The 21,087-nt window shown below is 39.3% G+C and overlaps 1 protein-coding gene across 12 annotated transcripts in view; it reads right to left on the bottom strand.

Moving 5' to 3' along the window:
• SPTAN1 (spectrin alpha, non-erythrocytic 1) overlaps positions 1–21,087 on the bottom strand; it is a 51,056-nt gene that overhangs the window by 24,178 nt on the left and 5,791 nt on the right. For 6 of the 12 annotated variants that reach the window (XM_080562359.1, XM_080562357.1, XM_080562358.1 and 3 more), the window contains 22 exons: positions 17,813–18,052; positions 17,062–17,187; positions 14,565–14,705; positions 13,305–13,451; positions 12,551–12,684; positions 11,825–11,969; positions 11,576–11,730; positions 10,173–10,308; positions 9,521–9,622; positions 8,586–8,723; positions 8,096–8,206; positions 7,574–7,651; positions 7,257–7,412; positions 6,705–6,909; positions 6,400–6,581; positions 5,326–5,569; positions 5,000–5,122; positions 4,001–4,218; positions 3,161–3,253; positions 2,637–2,771; positions 1,996–2,144; positions 640–699 (listed from right to left, as the gene is read on the bottom strand). In XM_080562359.1, coding sequence (XP_080418485.1) covers positions 640–699; positions 1,996–2,144; positions 2,637–2,771; positions 3,161–3,253; positions 4,001–4,218; positions 5,000–5,122; positions 5,326–5,569; positions 6,400–6,581; positions 6,705–6,909; positions 7,257–7,412; positions 7,574–7,651; positions 8,096–8,206; positions 8,586–8,723; positions 9,521–9,622; positions 10,173–10,308; positions 11,576–11,730; positions 11,825–11,969; positions 12,551–12,684; positions 13,305–13,451; positions 14,565–14,705; positions 17,062–17,187; positions 17,813–18,049 — 3,215 coding nt within the window. In that variant the 5' untranslated portion in view covers positions 18,050–18,052. The remainder of the gene's footprint in view (positions 1–639; positions 700–1,995; positions 2,145–2,636; positions 2,772–3,160; positions 3,254–4,000; positions 4,219–4,999; positions 5,123–5,325; positions 5,570–6,399; positions 6,582–6,704; positions 6,910–7,256; positions 7,413–7,573; positions 7,652–8,095; positions 8,207–8,585; positions 8,724–9,520; positions 9,623–10,172; positions 10,309–11,575; positions 11,731–11,824; positions 11,970–12,550; positions 12,685–13,304; positions 13,452–14,564; positions 14,706–17,061; positions 17,188–17,812; positions 18,053–21,087) is intronic. The other 6 variants (XM_080562362.1, XM_080562361.1, XM_080562360.1 and 3 more) reach the window with 1 other exon arrangement.

Below are 21,087 nucleotides of genomic sequence, written 5' to 3' on the forward strand. Positions count from 1 at the left end.
CAGCCAGGAACAGCCAAGGAACCCTATTGCTTCGGAGCTCCCAGCAAATTTCATGAATGTAATGCAAGGTCAGTATTTTTTCCAGGAGACTTGAATTCAAGTTTGAAAAGTTATATTACAAATAAAAGAGAAAAAAAAATCATCCTACATAAATAAACTAATGCTTTTTGACTACCTGGCATGAAAGTTACTTTAACTATGTTAACTCCACCCTTCCCAAACTCTAGGGCATTTATGTGTGACATTATACTTGGTATATATGTTTTGTGTATATTTATACAAACAAGCAATTCTACCTGCACCTCAGAAAATGCAATATATGCATTTTAAAGAAAACAGTCTAGATATCACTAAAACCTCATTTGGTAAGCAAAATCAGTAGAATGGAAAATAACACCGACGACCAATTTAGCAGTGCAGACGTGACCAATAAGATAAGCAGCTGGCTGAATGGCTGGCTGTAAAGAGCACATGAAACACATACCATGGACACACTCATCTACACTAAAATAATTCACATTGCAGAAATTGCTTCCTTCATGTCTCTTTGGAGCAGCTTTCCCAAAGAAAGAAACAAAGGGAGAATGAACAGTGACAGTATGGAGACAGGATGGTTTAGAAAGGGCTAATCCTACTCACAGTTCTTCGACCTGTTTCATACGCAGAGATACACTGCCGACTTCCTTAGTTATGAGAGTCCTGCACAGACAGAGGGAGCACAGCAAATGCATGCAAAAAATTAGTTAGATTAACAAAAATAATGAAAGCAGCAGCTCCATCCATGGGTTGTCTGTGGTAGGAGATGGTTAAGAGTTCACATTTAAATGGAGAAAATTAGGTGTCATTCAGAAGCAAACAAAGCAAATCAGACCAGAGTGCAATTCACATGAGGAAACCTCAGCAGTACAGTTGAACTCTCTCTATAAGGACTCCTCATCTCCTGATCACTGTGCCATTTGATTTAAAACTGAAAGCTGTTCCCCTCTCCTTGGCTTTAAAATAAAACACCATTGTTCTAGCTCTTAAAAGCTGCAGGCAAACCCATAGGGTAGTTACACATCATTAAAATCCTGAACCATCCTCTCTTCCCACTGGTACAGGCTACTTTACTAGTTTGGTGTTTTGTTTTTTTTTTTTTTAAACCAAGATCTAAAGCTAGTAATTATTGTATGTCATTGTAATAACTGGTGACTCAAAACAACTGAGGAGAAAGAAATTCTCATGAAGAGTGACAGCATAACTATGTCACCAGATGGGAGTATGCATAAAACTTTCAGCTTCGGCTTCCAAGTGGCTTGATAAGATGAGCCAGTAGCTCACAGCTATCACTCACAGCCCTGGCTTGAACTAATCTACTAGTACCATGTGCTTTAGGAGGTCATTACCAAGCCCTCACACGGTTTTCTCCATTTGCAATGGCATGTTCCTCTTTAAAATAAATAAATAAACAAAGGAATGGGAGTAGTTCTTAACCATGTAATGGCAAGAAATAATGGCACCACATTTCAGCAAGAAAAGCAAAAAGCTAGCACTAAGAGAGCTGCAGCTCCTAAGGAGACATCTGCAGAGGCAGCCCTATATAGGGAGGGTACTGTACTTTTGTAGCCAAATTTAAGAAAGCTTTTCAAAACAGATCACACATTAAGAAGTGACGACTACAAATACAAGAGCTGCTTAGGACAGATATAACTCACAAACAAGTTTAAGTTGTTAAGTACAACAACAAAAGAAACACATAAAATACTGAAGTCAGACAGCAAACTGAGCTCAAGTGTCATGAATTTTACAGTTAAAAAATGGGAAGAGCAACAGGAAAATCTAGAATAAGAATACAATGACTGAGTATGGCGCCCCTGGTAACAGAGCCCCTCAGTTTTGCTCCAGTCAATTACACCCTAGCGTAAAAGGCAACAACCTAAATTTCTGGCATATGTGAGACAAAGGCCAAGCCAGCAAATACTGGATGGGTGTCGTATCTTATTAGTTAGATCTTACTGGTTGTCAATTTGTTCCTGTCGCAAGGCTATGCTGCCCTGCTCTTCCAGGAGATTCTCTCGGGATGCAGACTGGGCGGGATCTAGTTTTTTCACATAGGCAGCTGGTACAAAGCCCTGACGGTCATTAACTTCAACCTTCCACCAGTCCTGGAATGAAGGAAAAAAAAAAAAAAGCAACCACTGTGAGGCAAGCACTAAGCATAAAGTATGCTGTGTACCTGAAAGGTGGCAAATTAGAGGTTTCTATTAACACAAGAAAACAAGCTTGTTTTTTTTATGGAGGTCATTTCAAACTGTCTCCTGCAGACATCTAGGTCTTACTTCCACTTCTCCCCTTGTGTTTGGTCAAAAATTCCCCCAAAAAAGGGAAAAGATTTTCTTTCAGACACATGCCCAATGGCATATGGTGTTTATCTGACTTAGAAAAGCTGGCAGCTATAAAGGAGACATGAGAATGAGCTGAAGAGGTATGCTAAAGTGCTGAATGGGAACAGGGATGAAATGTGCAAATGTTTTAACTTCTCTGAATGCTCTTATTCAAAAATAAACAAATTAACTAAAGAAAAAAAAAAACACTCAACAAAACACACAGAACAAAGTAAGAGAAGCAGCTCAGCAAACCAGCAGGCAACTGCATACCTTGTTGGTGCTGTTGAGTAAGGTGAGGATATCTCCCTTTTTCATAGTCACCTCCCGAGGACTCTTCTCTTGGTAATCATAGAGCGCCAGAACGAGCTCTTTTCCAGTTTCATCATCAGTGGGAGCAACTTGTTGCTAACAAAGGAGCAGAAGGAAGATGAGTAGAGATGTAGAAATTGATGCATGTTTATTACAATCAATGTAACTGTCCTACAAATTACTTCTGCCTTAGTTAAAGCTATCGTAAATGCTTTAAAATGATTCCTGTTGAAATAAATGTAGTACAGATGGACCTATTTTACATGCTGTGTGGGTTCGAACCTTGCAAATGACCACATTATTCTGTTTTCTTCCAATGTAACATAGCAGTCTGTTACAATTATAAAAAGCAAAAACTAATTTTGTTATGAGAAAATCAAGTGCAGTCTGCAATAACTTCTCAACAGCAACAGCTGTTATTAAGCTTTGTCTTTACCTTCTGCTGACCCAAGAATTTTAGCAACGTGATTAGCATCTTTCCTTACCCTGCATGACTGGGCCTGTTCCCTTAACGCCTGTATGCTGCTGCCGTAAGCAGAAAGATCAGACATCAAAGCTTCATGTTTCTTCAGAAGAGCCTGAAAGTGAATGATAAAAACAACATGTACACCTAGCCATTTTTACAGATGTTATTCTGCTTAAAACATATACTTTGGCTCCATACACAGGCAGCGTGGGTTTTTCAGAGCTGCCAGACTTCTGACTCTCATGAGAATAGCTACTTCTATTTATTCACAGGCTAGATAGTCGTCCAAATGCTTCTGATGCTTTTCCTCTACCTTATCTCAGTAACACTCTTTGGTTCTGACTAAGAGTACTAGATATAACTCTGGAAATAGAGGTATGTTTGAAAAAATGCCTTTAAACTGCAGTTACTTTCAATGAAATGTGAGTACAGCATCTGGGATGTGGTGGTTGGCCACGGAATGATACTTGTACAGCAACTTTTACACAAAAATACGACTTCCAGACTGGTAACTACTGAAAACCAGACTCATACTGAAATGCAACATCACATGAGGCAGGAATTTACTTATATTAATCTCATTATGCTGTACAAAACCCCTATAATACAGTGAATACAACTGTAAAGTTTCCTTGCAACTGATCTAATATACTGAGCGGCAAAATTTCATGTACAATAATAGCTAAGATATAAGAAAAACTGCCACTGCATTTTGACTGAGCCTAAAATTAGCTTGATGCAAAAGTTTTCCACCCTTTTTCATTAGAATCCTAAAATCAGCAGAGTCCCTTATTTTCTTTGCCAGCAGACAAACTCCTTGCTCTATTTGTGCACAACTGATTTAAACAATGTCAAATACCTCGGCTGAGTCTTCATCCTTCCCATAGTCTGTGCTGCCTACAATGGGCTCCTTTTCCCTCATCCATGATTCTGCCTCATTAGCATCAGCAAAGTACTGCTGAGCTTGCAGAGAATCCTCTAGATCTTGTCGTCGTTGAGATGCCTTTGCTTTCAGAGAGTCCCATTTTTGGTTTAGCTCGTTCAGTTTGGTTTTCACATCCTCGGCAGCAAAATGTCCTATGCAACAAAAGGAAGGCTCTGAAGAACTTAGAGACATAAATAATAGAGACTAAAAGGTTATTTGTATTTTTTGAAAGTCAGAGAACTTAGACCTGTTTCAATTTACATGGCCTATTCTGACTGGAATGAGGAAAGCGTAATTCAACTTGTCTTTTGGCTCAGACTGGAAAACACTGTACCTGTCAATCAAAATGTACTAAGAATATTTGAATCATTTAGAACAAAACAAGCCATGCAATAATATTTCTTCTAAATGATGAAACAGAAAAGGACATATCTTTCCAGCTGACAAGTATTATTTCAGATGGGTATTCTGAATCCTGGGAACAGGAAATTTATTTTAGTGTTCTGGAGTTAAGAACAACCAGTCAGAAATAAAAGCACATACTTATTTTAAAGCAGAAATGGCTCTTATTGTCTTTGTGGAAGATCTTCTCTTACATCATGATTATATACTACAGCTACAAGCCTTTAATAGATTCCAAAATGAAGACTAAGTATCATCGGCACAAAGTTCCTAAATGACTTGAATAAGAATATGACTGTTCTGTCGAGGGCAGGCGCGGATCTGTGACAATGGTGACAGTTTCTTATCAAGGAATCTATTTCTACTTCCAGGTGAAGGAACGACTAGAAGTTCATCCTGCTAGCTGGTACCTGTCTACTTCTCAGATAAAAACAGGCAGTAATTCTTAATTGTACAGGGCTAGAGAACGCTCTAGCCTACACAAAGACTCTTGGATTTCCTGAAAGACGAAGAATAAAAAAAGAGACATACCTTCTTCCACCATAGCATTTCCTTTTTGTGTGACGGCTTTAATGCGAGGCTCATGGCCTGCGATTTCTGCCTGCAAAGCCTGGTGCTTCTTTAGCAGATTCTGGACACCAATTAAGTCCTTGCCTGAAAAATATAAAATAGCTAACCAGTTAATTCAGTCTCATCAGACTAAAAAGAAAATTCAAGGAAGCTGCAACCAGTGCTAGACAACCTCACAGAGTAAGTACTATCACATGAAGACAGAGCACAATAAAACCTGAGTTACCCACTGACATTGTAGCAGTAATAACATAACGGAATAGTTAAAGACATTGGGATGGACCAACCTCGGTTTGTTGAGGCGGCAATAGGTTCCTTTTCCCTAATCCAGGTCTCTTCATCCTCAATGTCACGGAAAAGCTGCTGCAGGCGAAGAGAATCTGCAAGTTTCTGCTTGCGAGCTACCATAGGATCCTTTAGAGCTTCATACCGAGCTACTAAAGCTTCTTGTTTCTTCTTGATATTGTCAGCATCAAAGTGCCCAGCATCTTGGAACTGGCGTGCCTGGATGGTAATGCCATCTATACGATCCTAAAATTAATTCAGGAATAACTTTATGTCAAGACCTTGATTAAATTTTATGGCTTTTTACTGGGTGCAGTGGCTAAGAACATTTGAAGAGTATTTTCAGGTCTTAGCTAATAAGTTATACTGTGGCAGAGGAAGAGAACCTCAGCTGCACACTGACAGCGCAACAATTTTTTAGTAACAATTTTGTCTCAGATTATATTCAACAGATTATGTAAATGAAATTGTTTTTAATTGGTCAATTTCATAAAATTAAGGCAAAAGATTTTTTGAAATTACATTAGGTTTACAGATGTACTACTCTAGACGAACCATTTTTCAACTGTTACCAACTCATAATTTCAGTCGTGGGAGCTTAGATTTTGCTGATTTTCTTGCTGTGAATTTAATTCTTCTAAAGATCATTTGCTGTAGAGTTCTATATTTAAAAATGGAACTGTTCTGTCTCCCCTCCCATTTCTTACAGAGCCGTATGACAACAAAGTAAGTAAGAATAAGCTATTTGCAGACAAGCAAGAATTTGCAAATGGAGAGTTTAAGGGAGAATTATTACCCAAAGCACAGCACACCTTTTTAAGTTGGTATTCACTGAACAAAACAATATTATTTAACATTTTCCAAAAATTTATTTTTGTCAGTCAGGAGGATACTGTTCTTATAGATGTACAATTTACATTTCAGTTCAAAGTTATTTCTGATAAATAAACAGGGAAGCCCAAAGCTACAAAAACAATGAAAATACAGATTCTTACTATCATCTGCCAAGGTCTCTTGAATGAGTATTTTTAAGTGAACAGAACTCAAAGGGCAGGAAGAAAAATTATTCCCCTCACCTGATGGGCAGCAACATCTGCTTCTAGCAGGGCATGTTTCTTCTGAAGATTCTGAACACTAGTAAGATCTTTTCCATAATCATCGGAAGCCAAGTGTCCCTCTACTTCATACAGCCACAGCTCAATGTCCTCCACATTGCGATTAAACTGCTGCTGTTGATTGGCTTCACGCAGTTTTATACCTGAGTAAGGAGTGATGAGGAAAAGGTGACTTGAGTCTTCCGCTTCATTCAACTCACTTCCTCATCTTCTCCCAGCTAAATTCTCTACGAAGCGTTGTCTGTATTCCTATGAGTAGGTCTTACCTTTGAGTTCAGTGGCTTCCAGAAGTTTCTTCCACAAACTGATAACTTCATTCATGCGAGCTGCCACTTCATCAGATGCATAGTGATTGACATCAATCAGCTTCTGGCCAGCTTTCTCCAGCGCGTCAATACGGCTCTGATTAGCAGAAAGCTCTGCTTCAAAAGCCTGATGTTTCTGAACTTTGCCTTGCAAGTTTGATGGATCCTATAGATACAGAAAGAAAAAGAATATTTCAATCCAAAATTAGTATCTATAGAACTCAGAAGAATTTTTTAAATTAGACTACACTTACATACATGCTAAGATGTCACAAGAGGATTTGGTGCCACAAATATGCCTTTGAAATCAGAACATTTAAGCTATTGAATAAGCATGATTACAGCACAACGGGACAATCTTCCTTGGGGCCAGGAAGAAATTACAACTCTTCCTGTTGCCATTAATACTGCCTCCTTCAGTAAGATTTAGCTGATACCGCTTCATATCATTAGACTGATTACATTAAGCTCGGTATTGCCTTAAAATTATTCTGACATTCGTTTTGTTTTTACCTTGTAAGCCTCATCAGTTGCAGTTTTCATTTTTTCATTAACCCAACTCTTTAGCTCATCAGAGTCTCTGAAAAACTGCTGTAGATGGAAAGAGTCTGCCAGTTGAGCACGGCGGTACATAGCTCTTTCATGAAGAGCATTTCGGCGGCTCAGCAGCTGAAAAGAAAGGAAAAGTAAAGATTTTCAAATTCCTCGGTGTGCAAGAACAACCACTGTATCTGTTCTTCTGGGAGAGCTCCTTTGACTTATCCCATATTGCAGTCATACTATTTAAAATAATAAAGCAGAACATGATTTAAAGTCTGCAGTCTACTTACGGCATCTCTGCGTGTAGCAACATCATCCATGGCATAATGGTTATTCTGAATCAATTTAGTAGCAAACTCATCTAGTGCCTAAAGAGAAAATAGTTTTCTGTTGATTTCACGTAACAAAAATTGTTTGTGCAAGGTTACATAGTAAATTAATTCTCAAAAGTTCACAGTAAAACTAACATACAGCCATTAAGAAAGCTATTGTTAAAACCCTTTTTATCTGTACCATCACCTTACACGTGGAAGAGGGCAGCTTTTGACAAGTCATCATTCACATTATGGCATAGTATGCAAGCACTGGGTTACTGAGCTCTCTGAGGCAGCAGCCGAGCCATATCCTAAATTTTCCACTATTAATTTTCCATTTTACAACAGTACATACACATCACACATAACACAGTGGATCGTTCGCAGAGCAAATCCCATTATTCTCTGTCATCCCTCGGCAATGTTTCCTCTCCTATCAACAAATTCACTTGTTTTATTTCTTGCCCCTTTAGTGATCGCCTAATGTAAATGTCTTACTGTGATTTTCTCCTCCTGGGCACTTAGGGATTTCTCAAAGTCTTCATGCTTCTTTAGAAGAGCCTCCACGCTATCCAGAGAATCACCAAGGTCTTCATTCAGCAGAAAAGCCTAAAGTAAGGAAACAAACACATCATTGATTTTTGCTTTTCCATCCTCAGCTGCTTTAAAAGACAACCCAAGCATGATCAGTGATATTTCCTACCATATGATTGGAAAGTGAAGGATGATATCCTGGGATTGTGTTCCCTGAACACCTCCAACAGCCAAAGGTTCTGAATTTACCTTCTAATTCAAACAGTATTTTATAAGAGTTAACAAATATAGAAGCTATCTCAGGCCAACTTGTCTCAACTTATAGTTTCAGCATTAGTTGGAAAAGGTCACTACAGCATCTCGGGCAGTCACATAAATAACTGCGCACAGCACCCTACCCATTACATGCCTAGCAGTAATCACTCCCACTAGAAAATAATAACAATGCACTCACTTCTTGTTTGCTCATCCAGTTGTCAACTTGTTCAGTATCTCTGTAGAAAAGCTGCAGATCCATGCACTGTTCATACTGTTGTCTGCGAAGCTCCCACAGCTCTAGCAAGGCAGCTCTTTCATCTGAGAGGATGGTCAGCTAAGGGATTGGGAAGAGGGATATATAATATTTATGGCTCATTTCCATCTCAACATAAAATCAAGATGGAACACTAAAAAAAAAAAGTGGTTAACATTAGATTGAAAATAACCTCCTGCTTAGAGTCATCCTTCTCTTACTGACATCATCATCATCATCATCCTCACACAGGGTGAACCTTTCCTCAGCTTATCAAGTTTAATTAATGACTACCAACTTTTGACTTCTGTTAGAAACCTCTCAATTTCCATATTATATTTGCACAGAGATATTTAAAGGACAGTCATGCCTTTTTGACTGAAGGGCTATTTGTAAGAGAAGATCTTTAGCAAACCATTCCTCCCTCTCAGCCTCTGAAGTCTCTTTGACCCACTCAATTAATGGCTTTTAAACCATCTAATTGACCGTATTTTAATAAGGTTTCATGAGAGGCCTCATTACTTGAAAAACAACATTTAGAAATACTGAATATTACTGAATATTTACTGTCATTTTCGGTAGCAAACCTAGACCTAGATATACAAGTAACTCAGTTTTCATGAGGAAAAATAGTACTATCTATTAGGAATTATTAGTATAAAAGTTCTAATAATTTCTGCTAATAGATCAACATAAACTGTCAATCTGAGAATGAAAAGAGGACATTACTCAAATTAATGAAAAAAGCCCTATAACCTAGAGGGACAATACTTTACAGCTTATGATCTTAACCAGAAATGAACTTTTAAATTAAGGGATGCAGAAGAAAAAAGACAAAATTCTTCTAGAAGCCCTTGCTCTCAAGCTATCCAGCTTACCTTTTCTTTAACTTCATCTGAAGCATAGTGCCCAGCAGCAAGCAAAGCCTGTCCAGACTCATCAGCAGATTTGAAGCTATCTTCATGGGCATCAATTTCTCCCTATGAAATGGGAAGCGAATACGGTGTTTTTACACATTAGCTTAGCATAGTTTCAGAACATGAAGACTACTGTTGAAAATAACAGACACAACAGTCTGGATACCTAAATTATAAATATTAAACTATCTGTAAATACATCACACTGAACGTGAAAGCTAGAATCAAATGTATCACCTTACAATGAAGATAAGGCAAGTATAAATTCATATGTTAAACAGAAACTAAGGGTTGGTTTCAAGTTGCATTCTTACTTATAGCAATTCCTCCCGACAGAGAATTAACACAGTTGTTAGTCCAACTGATTGCTATCAGGTCTAATTATTTTTGATAAAATATTATCATAAGCACTCTTAAATACTTACTTATTAGTGTATAAACTTGCTATCAAGAACCACAAAGTACAAAATCTTAAATCGGAACAGACAGCAATCCACGCTGCATGATCAAAGGACTTTAGTGATACAACATTAGCAGCTCTGACTCAGAGACTGTGTTAGACACACAAATCAGTCTTTGAGTGTTGCTGACTGGATTTGGCTAACCATTATACCTTATGTTCCTGATGTCTATCTAGAAGGGCTTCTGCTCCAGCCACGTCATTGGCAAGTTCATCAGCATTTATCAGAGCCTTCATCTCAGTTACCCAGCTAGTGAGGTCTCGGAAGTCCGCCAGAAAGCGCTGCAACCTTATGAAAACAACAGAAAAAATGGCTGGGAATCATTCGTAGGCATAGTTTCTCAATCCTTACCCCAAAGATAAGGGTTACAAACATAAAAGCTGTTCCTCTGGTTGAAAGCAGACAAGACAATACCAAAATGCAATTAGAATATTAAATAAATAAATAAGCTCTCAACCTAATAAAGGAGTCTTTTAAAGTCAGGAAAATGCTAAGTTTAAAAACAAGTGGGATACCTTTTGATAGTTCTCCAAGATATGTTTTGCATATAACTTATATTGAAAGGAAAATGAATACTCTTATATGTAAGCCTGTATGCTGAAGACAACAGATACCAAGACAGTTCTCGGAGTGTCTCAAGATAGCCCAGGGGACTGCTTCTGTCACAATCACAACAGTGTGTGTGTGTGTGGTGGACTGACAGAAAATTTCAACTGCACGTGCCTCAGAACAAACAAACAAATTCTCAGATTCCTTTCAGCATGTCTTTACAATTACTGCCTTTGGCATATGCTTAACACTCATCAGAGAAAGTGATCAGTTTCTGATTCTCTTTTAAATTTGCTGTCAAATGATTTGAAGGGATTATGACAGTGAAGTCAAAATAAGAATGATTACTTTGTGTGGGCCCCCGCCACCATAAATCTTGCACCATGGAAGGGAACAAACAGCAGAAATACGGTACTAGAAAGGATGTACACTGCCATATTAGGCTAAGTTTCTTTTTAGCATGGCTTCTTAATACTTACCTGACGGTTTATGTTTCATAGACAACCAGGCTAGTATAGAAACAATCATGGATGAAGACAAACCCCATAGCAACAAAGTGACTATCACTGATGAGACTGGGACAGTACACCAAATAATACCTCACGCTTTAAGTCTTCACAGAGAACCATAAAGGCTCTACAGTGAATAGATTTATAATAGATATATTGAAAAAACACCAAAACATAGTCAGATAACGCACTTCAGAATGCAAATAGAAACTCCAATGGAAGAAAAAGTGAACATGTCCTAAAACATCAAGAAGTCTATCTTCATAATTGATCCATATTCACAGAATGACCAAAAACTTTAATTATCTATTATTATTTCTTTTACTAAAAGAAACCACTGTATATTGTTTGGTGAACATGACTATTTCTGAAAACACCATAATCATCCCCAAATTTTGGAGTCTCCCTTTCTTCCCCTTCCAAGAGTACTACTATCAAATTTGAAAAAGGAAGAAGAGAAAGGAAAAAAGGCCGTTTTGGCAAGAGAGTATTCCTACCTGTACGAGTCATTAAGGCGAGCATGCCTCTCTGCTGCCAGAGTTCGGATCTGTTCCCAGTTGGCAATGAGTTCCTCCCGTTTCACTTGAATTTGAGAAGCATTTATTGGGTGAGACTGCTGCAAACGGTCGGCTTCTGCACAAAGGGCCTTAACCTAAACCCAGTCACAAACGGTGAGTAAGCTTCTAGCCTTTTACAAGCAGGTTACTTAGTTTAAATCGTAGGTAAAATGCATCTCTTATGGGTACCTTATCTTCCAAAGCTGCAAGATCTCTTTCCAGGCCTTCATGCTTACGCAGCAAAGCCTGTACACTGGCCAAGTCTCTGCCAAAATCATCTGAGGCCATCAACTGCCCTTTCTCCTTAATCCAGCTGATGGTTTCATCCACATCCCTTCAAAAGAAAGCACAAGCTGAAAGCAGTCTACCTTTTATGGAAAAGGTAGGATGTTTTCACTTCACAGGCATACTGGCAATACAAATCCATATATAAACACTGAAGCCAACTACAATTGTGTGTGTATATATATATATATATATAAAATTTTTAATGTCAAAAAGCCTTCAAGTGTGTTGGCAGGACATTCTTCAGATGCTGTCATGAGATGCAAATAAGAAATTATAGCACCACTGGTTCATTTTCCACTCTGGACCTGTCTCCAATTTAACTACAGCAAAAAAAAAAAAGTCTTTTAAGGCTCATGTAAGATGGAACTGGGGGAGGAAGCTCTCAGAGCAAAGGGTGGGAAACTGCCATGAGCAAGAATGAACAGAACTGCCAGGTTGTGAAACCAAAATCAGAAGGACTGTTCTAAGGGAATTCTAGAACAAGGTCCTCATTCAAAGAATCATGAGGAAGAATGAAACAAAAACAGACAATGGTAGCTCTTCTCACAATACTATATGTAGCTGAATGAGTCATTAGACATCCATACAAATATGACATCACTTCAGCAGACCCAACCAGGATCGTACCTGTTGAAGCGCTGAACTTCAGCTGCCCCAAAGAGTTTTCCTTGCCTCTGAAGGGCAAGCCCCTTAAGACGCTGCCAGCTCGCATTTACTTCATCCTGTTTGGACTTTATAAGTTCCTCCTCAGGGTGCTGTTCCTAGTAAACAACGGAAAAGTGCTATTTCCATGTATTCCGGGGCTTTATATCCATTGACAAAACCTCAAAACACCACTGTTTTCCAAGAAATCAATTTACAATTACTGTAGTTTCCACAAGAGCTCTCAGTTCAATAGTTTTCCTAAAGCATCACCGTGTAAACATTCAATATTCTTGCAGTAGTCTAAGTTTCCCTATGAACTAATTAATCTACAGGGAAGAGGGCTGTAAACAGTATCTATTTTTCCCTGGAATGCAGTACTGTGCTGTCTCCACCCTTGCCCAAGCTCCAGATGACATGCTAAAAGAGAAGATATGTAAAACTTGGTTGCCAAAGGGAAACACCTTTAAACTCAAATTACAATGTGTCTTACAAATCACTACTCTCCACATTTTCATGAACCTTCTCAGTGGAGGCAGTTATTCCAACTGTCCAGCAGAAGAATGCATGAATCAAATGATAGCCACTCAAGGTTAAACTAGCCATGTCTCCAACACATACATAGTAAAACTATAAATGTCTCCTACCAAACTGGCGGGAGGGAAGGAAGTTGCAGACAAAGCTTGCTGTGTTACGCCAGGCTTGCCAGGAGAGATTTTCAACACACATGAATGTTTACCTGGATAAGTTTGCCAGCAAACTGGTTCACTTCGTTTACTCTTTCCTCATGAGCTGCGAGGTCTGTCTGGAACTCTTCAAACTTCTTTTGCAAAACCTCAACATGCTCTAAGTCCTGGCCAAGCTCTTCTGAGGTCACTATTGCTTCCTAGCGCGATAGGGGAAAAAAAAAGTATATTTCAGTATAACCTATGAGAAATCATGACCAGAAATCAGAAAGCAAATTGTGCTAATTTTGGAATAGGCCAAGGACAGTTACAATCGCTGTGTTTAAAATCAGATGTAAAACTACAAAATTTCTTCCTTCAAAACAAAAATACCTCCCACCCCACATCTTTACATTAGAACATCCAGGATCACTATGCATTAATTTCCAAGTCATTAAATATAACCAGTTCCATTATCACAGGTTCTCTGTTCCGTGTGTGCTGATCACTACTACAACAACCCAAATTACTGAAACAAAATACACATGGAAAAAACATACTTTTATGACAACAAAATAATTGGCTGTGCAGTGACTAGAATTTGTTTACATTTTTAGATTATTTATGGGCTTTTGCTGTAGGCTTCTCATGCAAGATTTCTTTATGAAAATTGCATTGTCAGATTCTGTAACAGTTACACAAGGTTTAATGACTGAACCCACAGTGACACAAAATACCAAACTATCATTAAGAAAACCCAGATGATCGTTTTGTGGCTTTTCTTGATATTGTGGTTTGTGGTCTCTTTCCTCAGAGTTCAAAGAATCAAAAGCCAACAGTTCTCTTGTAGCAAATGGCCTTACAATGTGCATCTAAAGACATTCCAATCATAAGAAATTATGTACATAGAGCTTGCTGGCATGCAGCTTGCTGGTTAGGCTGGCCACTTTCTATAATAAATCATTGAGGATATTAATAACAAAAATTTGCCTTTACATGTTGAAGATTTCCCTTACGGGAAACTTGAATTTGATTGTTATGATAATTACGAAGGTCTTCTTAAAGCAAAGAAGAGACCTGATTATGTTTAGCTATGCTCTCCAACACGCAGGCTTCCTCTCTTACTCTAGTACCTTTTTTTAGTGGCTGCAAAAGAATACTGGTTTGCAGATGTACTGCTTATACAATATAAATAAACTAAATAAAATGTGTTGGTGCCTTTAAAAGCTTTCTTTGGCTACCTGAACTCCAGCAACTATATGTTGATAGAAAATTTCCATATAAATGCATCAGATTTTCCATCAAGAACACAGAAAACACAGGTAATAATATACCTTGTCATTGATCCAGTCCAAGACATCTTCACATTCCCGTAAGTACTGCACCAGCTTTTGTGCTTGCAACAGTTTGACTCCCTTCTCTCTCATTTTTTCCAATAGCAATTCCCATAGCCGGTGCAGCTCCTGCAGCCGAGTCTAGAACAATAGGATGCTGATATTAAAATCCTGTAGCAGATGAGATTAAATTTATTCCCTTCTGGTTCTTAAAATAACATTTTTTTTCCCCAAAGTTTTATGTTCCTAAATCTTACATTAGACAAAGGGTGGAAAAACCTCATTAAGTTTTCATCTCGAGTAATTAGTTTTCAAATGATATGAAATGATACAACAACACAAAGTTAGAAATTACTGAACTGAGCATTCTTGTTTCAAGTCAAACTTGTGCCACTTTACAGTATTTTCACTGTTTCTCTTAGCACCAGTCAGCTAATATATTTAGCCAACAGTGTTAAGTAATATAATACTGAAGTGCTAGGAGCAATTACTAGGTTTAATATTGAGTCTTTATGGCTACACTCTGCCTTCCAAAACATTTGGGAGCGACTATATATTTTATAGACAATTAAAAGAAAAACCACACTCCCACACAGGGACACAACTTGCAAAACAGGAAAGTATCTGCTCCACCCAGCATCTCTAACGCTTTGCTCATCTAGATCTGAAACTTGAAAGTCACGCTAGAGAAGCTTTTGAACATCGAGCATGGGTGGATACTTCTTTAATCCACTTAGAAAGTTCAGTTAGGTAGGTCTCAAGGGAAGAAAAAGCCCACACTACTCGATTTCCTAGCACTGCCCCAAAGGATAGTGCAAACTGTCAGCCAAGGAAGAAAGAAGATATCGCAAACAGAAGTTGCACTGCACAGCCAGAAGTTTCACCTACTCGTATGTGGAGCCCAACTTGGGTGGCAGTTACTATTGGGCGCTGTGCAGTCCTGTACGGCGTGAAAGACTGAACCATTAAAAAACAAATTATCACTCCAAACAGAACACGAGTAAGAACTGACATTGAGCAGCACAGCTAAGATGCAGCATTATTTAAGGTCACTCATCCAAAAGCACTTTTTTTTTTTTTTTTTTTTTAATATTTGCAGTATAGATTACGTAGTCACAATGAGATTTCTAAAATTATCATTACTTTAGAGTGTTTTATTAAATAAAGTATGAAAAAGTATTTCCGCTTTCCTTGGTCACTACTCTCATAATTTCATTATGTGTATGAAAAGGTCTCAGTTAAGTTTTGATAATCACTACAAAAATACCACAGGTGTTTTTCTCTTCAAAAGTTAAACCAGCTCACATCCAAAACATATAAAAGAAGATTATTTAAATAACTCTAAGTACACTTTTTTTTTTTCCACTAAAGAAAAATGCAGACATAGGCAACACCGAAGAAAGTTCACTGAGGCCCAGAAACAGCAGATCTAACAAAATTAGCCCTAGAAAAGAAGTTGCTATACAAAACAAAAATTAGCTTTTACTTGTGGGGTACGTGCACGTATGCACCTGCACACATATATGGGAATAAGAAAACCCTAATAATATCCAGAGAAAAATGAGAATACATAGAAGAAGGAAAAGAGTAGAAGGCAACTCTTAAGGCCTTATTTAAAAGGTATAATTGTTCAAACCTTTAAAAATAGTGATTATCACTTAAATATTGTGAACTGTAATCCTGCCTAGTGCGGCGATGAAGATTTTAAAAATGCATGACATTGCATTGCACAGGTTGGGAGATTCAGGAAGAAATTAAAAACAACCACAGATCTCAGGAAGGATCTGAAGGAAGCTCACTGCCCGCTACTGCGGAGGCACCTGTCCTACGAGGCTTTCCCTGCTGCACAATCAGGGCAGACAGGCCTCTGTACTTGGAGCTCATACAAAAAGCTGCGGAATGCAAATTCAAAGAGGGTCAGACGTACAGCCAGTACAACTGAAGCACAAGGTTAAGATCAGCAGAGACCTGGTCTGGGCCAGATCAGACAGAAATTAAATCTCTGAAGTTTACTGATGAGGTTGTGTGTATTACTTTTAGTTATTATTGCAGAAAATTAAAATGTTATATAAGCAAAAAATGCATTTCTTTTTTTAAATCTAAAACTACGCAACATCCCTGACATCAGGCCCTGTGAATTTGCTGCTTCTTGATGGTGTGCCATTTTGGGAACAATCACAAGCATAATTAATCATCTGCCTTGTGACTTTCAATATGTCTTTGAATTTCTGATGATTTTCCTGTCCAAGTTCCTGGACTCGACAGGCAGACAGTTCACTTACAATCTGGATCCAAAAAAAGATAAGAGCTTGGTGCTCAACGGAAGAGAGAAATGTCTGTAAAGCTTTTGAAATACAAAGTCTCTTGCGATTTCACTAATCAAATTATCTGTAGAATTTTTAAAAGTGTTTTCGAACATAGAGCTATCTGTGTAACCTACAAAAAGTCTTCAAGGAAAAGCCTGGAAGATGGGAAAAAAAATCGTTTTAAAACTCACTCGTATGGTTTCAGATGCAAAATGGCTTTCATTGATCATCTGATTTCCAGTCTCGTCCAGTTTAACAATGGCCCCTGAATTGGCCTGCACCTCGGCTTCAAAGGCTTGGTGCTTCTGCAGCTTTCCCTGCAAACAGAACATCAAAGAACATGGCTGAGATCTGGTGCACGGCCCTCCTCCGCATATCCCAGCATCAAGATTTTTAGTGTATTTTGTGCATATTTAGTACTGAAAAACAAACAATAAAATAACACAGTTGAAGTCATAGCTGTACCATATGTTTCACGGGCGGATACAACCATCCCAAATTTTAGATATTTTGTTATTGTATTTGCTCTTGTACATCAGAGTGTTCAAACATCTGAGAACCCATCAGCTAGCTCCACCCACACAAGTTAATTTTCTACAAATATCTTTTTTTGTGGAAACAATAAGAATTATTTCACATTTATTTACAGAGCCAAAAAGCCCAACAAATTCTAGGATTAATCCATGGTGGTTTTACACTACAATGCACTGAATAACTTTTTCTACTCTGATTTAGCATATAATCCATTATTAGAAATATTCCAATTATATCAGCAAAGAAACTGGGTTTTTGAAGAACACTTTGCAAGGCTGCATGTATTTGCATCCATCTTTCTTCACCACTCTCAGATCAAGCTACATTTATGCTTTTGTTCTGTCTATTCCAGTTGACCTGCTATGCCCTAATATTAGTCGCAGAACATAAAATGGCAGTAGGACTTGCCTGTAAATTGCTTGGGTCTTTGTAATTTTCATCAGATGCTATCTGGAGTTTCTCTTGGATCCATTTTTCAAGCTCATCTGCATCACGCTGGAAAAACTGGAATCGATAAGAATCTTCAAGTTTTTGGCGCCTGAGAGAAGATAGTTCCTTGAACCTGTGGTAACGGTCCAAAACTTGTTGACGCCTTTCTTGGATGTCTTCTGCCGTTTCCAACACTTTCACACCACTTGGATCCATTTTCTGAAAGCCAAATAAACCTCAGTTAACATTCTGTTTGTATTATAAACCAAAGGTAGGGTAGGAAGAGATCCATGAAAGAAGAACCTGTTTTTTTTAATCACACGTGGTTTACTTACAGTCTTACTCTGTGTGTTCAGATATGTACATAAAATATAAATATTATACATACAAATAAGTGAAAACACACTTCTAGCAGAAAATCATAGGAAAAGAGGATTTACAAAGGCATTTAACATCGACCTGTCTTAGAAAAATATGGCTGCTGTATATCGGCCATCTCAAATTGTGTTATGCAAGCATCCAACACAAATTATAAAATGTGCTTTAAAAATGTGTTTGTGCACATGTGTATATATGTCTGTGTATATATATATACACGTAGATATATAAACGTAAGATGTTTCTTGTACATCTAGTACAATGTGGAAACATTTTATTTAAAATACTGAATATAGATAAATTTAATAATATATATGACTATTCCTTAAAGGACAGCTAACCGGTCCACGTAAGTACACATATATATACATATATATACACATATACACATATATGATACATGCATATATATACACGTGTGCAATACATCTACCCCCTGCTCTCTCAGACAACTAAGGAGTTATGAACCCACCCTGCCACTCCCTACACAAGCTTTCAAAAGCCAATACTGAGACTCACACTGCGTTTCGCAGATCTGATGTTGTGAGCAGACAAGGAATTAAAGGAGCACTTTGTATACCTAATGATCCTGCCGACTGCAAACCCTCATGCACTGCTTTACACACTACAAGCCGGTATTTTTACCGCAGGCACCAAAGAACTGACTACTGCTCTGCTTTATCTATCTAGGGTTCTGTTAAAATTGGGATAACCTTCCCTTTTTAATTCCTAAACATTCAAAACGCAATTTGATTTTCAATACGAAGCGTACGCATTAGGACAGAAGCATTACACCAATTAAAAAGCAGACTCACTACGGTCACTGGAGTTTGGATAGTGAGGCAGTCGTTTGCCAACCCGCTGTGCATATCAAGAAGCTGTTGCAACAAACACTCCGCGCGTGAACAATCGCGCGGTTGATGTCTGGGTGTACAAGTGTTTACACGGATAGCTCAGTCAATGCTTTTATTATAAATGTTGTAAGCACCGAACTAAATGTGCTTCCCATCAATGCTATCAAGTAGAAAGAAGCAGCAACGTGTGGAAGTGCACATTGAAAGACACAGGCGAGCTCTAAACTACGCTGTTAGATATTCAATTACGTTATTTAGTCGTTAGCTCGCCGCACGCTTTAATTAGACCCATATCTTGCATAATGCTACGAAAAACCCCACGGGCTGGAACGCTATCTACAGGGCCATGTTTGCTGTTCGGTTTCCAAGCACTCGTAGAGGGCCCATCTGATAGAAGGGAACATATGGGGGCGAGCTCACACGTCCCCAGCTCCCTCCCCGCAGTCCCACCCCGCGCAGGGCAGCGTTTCGGCAGCAGTTGTTACTCCGGTGAACTCTGAGCCCCAACTGCATTGCGGCACTTGAAGGAAGGAAGGAAGGAAAATTCAGCTTTGTTTTCTCCTCCAGGCCTGCGTGTTTCATTCCTTACTGCCAAAAGGGGCAAGGAAAATACGGTCTGTGGGGGCTGTGCCGTATAAATGCAGTTCATCTGGGTTCATCTGGCAGCGGTACCAATGGCTCCACTTGATTGGGGTATTGGAGTTTTAAAAGACCAGACTCTGAACATAGCCTGAGCTCAACCACAGCTCAGTTTTCCTGGGAAAGCGGCTGTTTCAAGCTCTGCTTCACGCTGCCTTCCCCTACAGCCAGACAGCAGGCAAGAAAACACAGTTATTACTAAAAAACTTCCTTGCCCGTGTTGCTACATTGTGTTTGAATCCGGCATCTCTTTTATTTTTAACAGAACAGTGTTCAGGAGAAACAAAGTGGCAGACAGCCCAAACACCCCACTGTATCCTATCTCGCCCCTTGTTCTGGTGAAGGGCATTACCAGGAAAAAACGAAACCCCGCTTGGTCTTAGGAACGCCGTGCAGTCAGCTTGTATGCCCGTATTAGAAACAACCCCCACAGGCCAAATTATTTCAAATCGCTTTAAATTATTATTTTAAATGATTAAATTAGATTATTTAAATTAGTAAGTCATTTAAATTATTTAAATTGCTAAACTATTTTACATCAGAAGAAAGAAGGAGGCCTCCTGCGCTTTAGCCCGGTAGCTGCTTTGCCTCTCACCACACAAATCATGCAATCTGGCCCATCTTTTTGCTGGAATTGGTTAAAAGAAAGGCTCCCTTTATAACTACAGCAAGTCGAGCTAGTCAATTGTAAAAGAAGTGCTTTGGTCTAGCAATAATAGACTGTTCTTTCCTGCAGCAGATCAGCTGACGTCAGCGAGCGGCCGCGGTGCCAAAACGCGATCAGCAGTCACTGGGGAGCTCTGAACTCCAAAGTCATCGATGCTGCAGAGTGGTGCAGCCTACCTCCGGCGCTTCCAGGCGAGAGCTGCAGCATCCCCCTGGAACACAAAGCCATTCTCCGAGATGTTTCTAAGCCTTTTCGGTTCAACTGCATCACCTGGTTTTTAGCCTAGAGAAGGCTCCGGGGAGACCTCAGGGCAGCTGCCAGTGTTTAAAGGGGGCTGCAGGGAAGCTGGGGAGGGTCTCTGCATCAAGGAGAGGGCCGACAGGACAAGGGGGAATGGCTTTAAGCTACCCAAGGGTTTAGATGAGACACAAGGAAGGAATTTTGCACGGTGAGGGCGGTGGGGAAATCTGGAAGCACCTGAGAACAGGGCTCCGGGCAGAGTACATGGGGGGAGAGGGGTCTGGTGGGCGACCCGTGAGCTGCCCCCAGCCCAGGACACACTGCGAAGCCACGCTCTGAAAGGCTCGGCCTTCCTCCACGACACAGCTGCCCTCCCAGCAGCACGGCCATCGAGAAGCGACAGCTTACCCTCGGCCGCGGGGGCACGCGCAGCCTGTCCCAGAGCAGACACGGCCCCACCCTGCCGCCGGGCGCAG

Source organism: Anser brachyrhynchus, assembly GCF_964034855.1.
Source record: "Anser brachyrhynchus genome assembly, chromosome: 19".
NCBI classification, from domain to species: Eukaryota; Metazoa; Chordata; class Aves; order Anseriformes; family Anatidae; genus Anser; species Anser brachyrhynchus.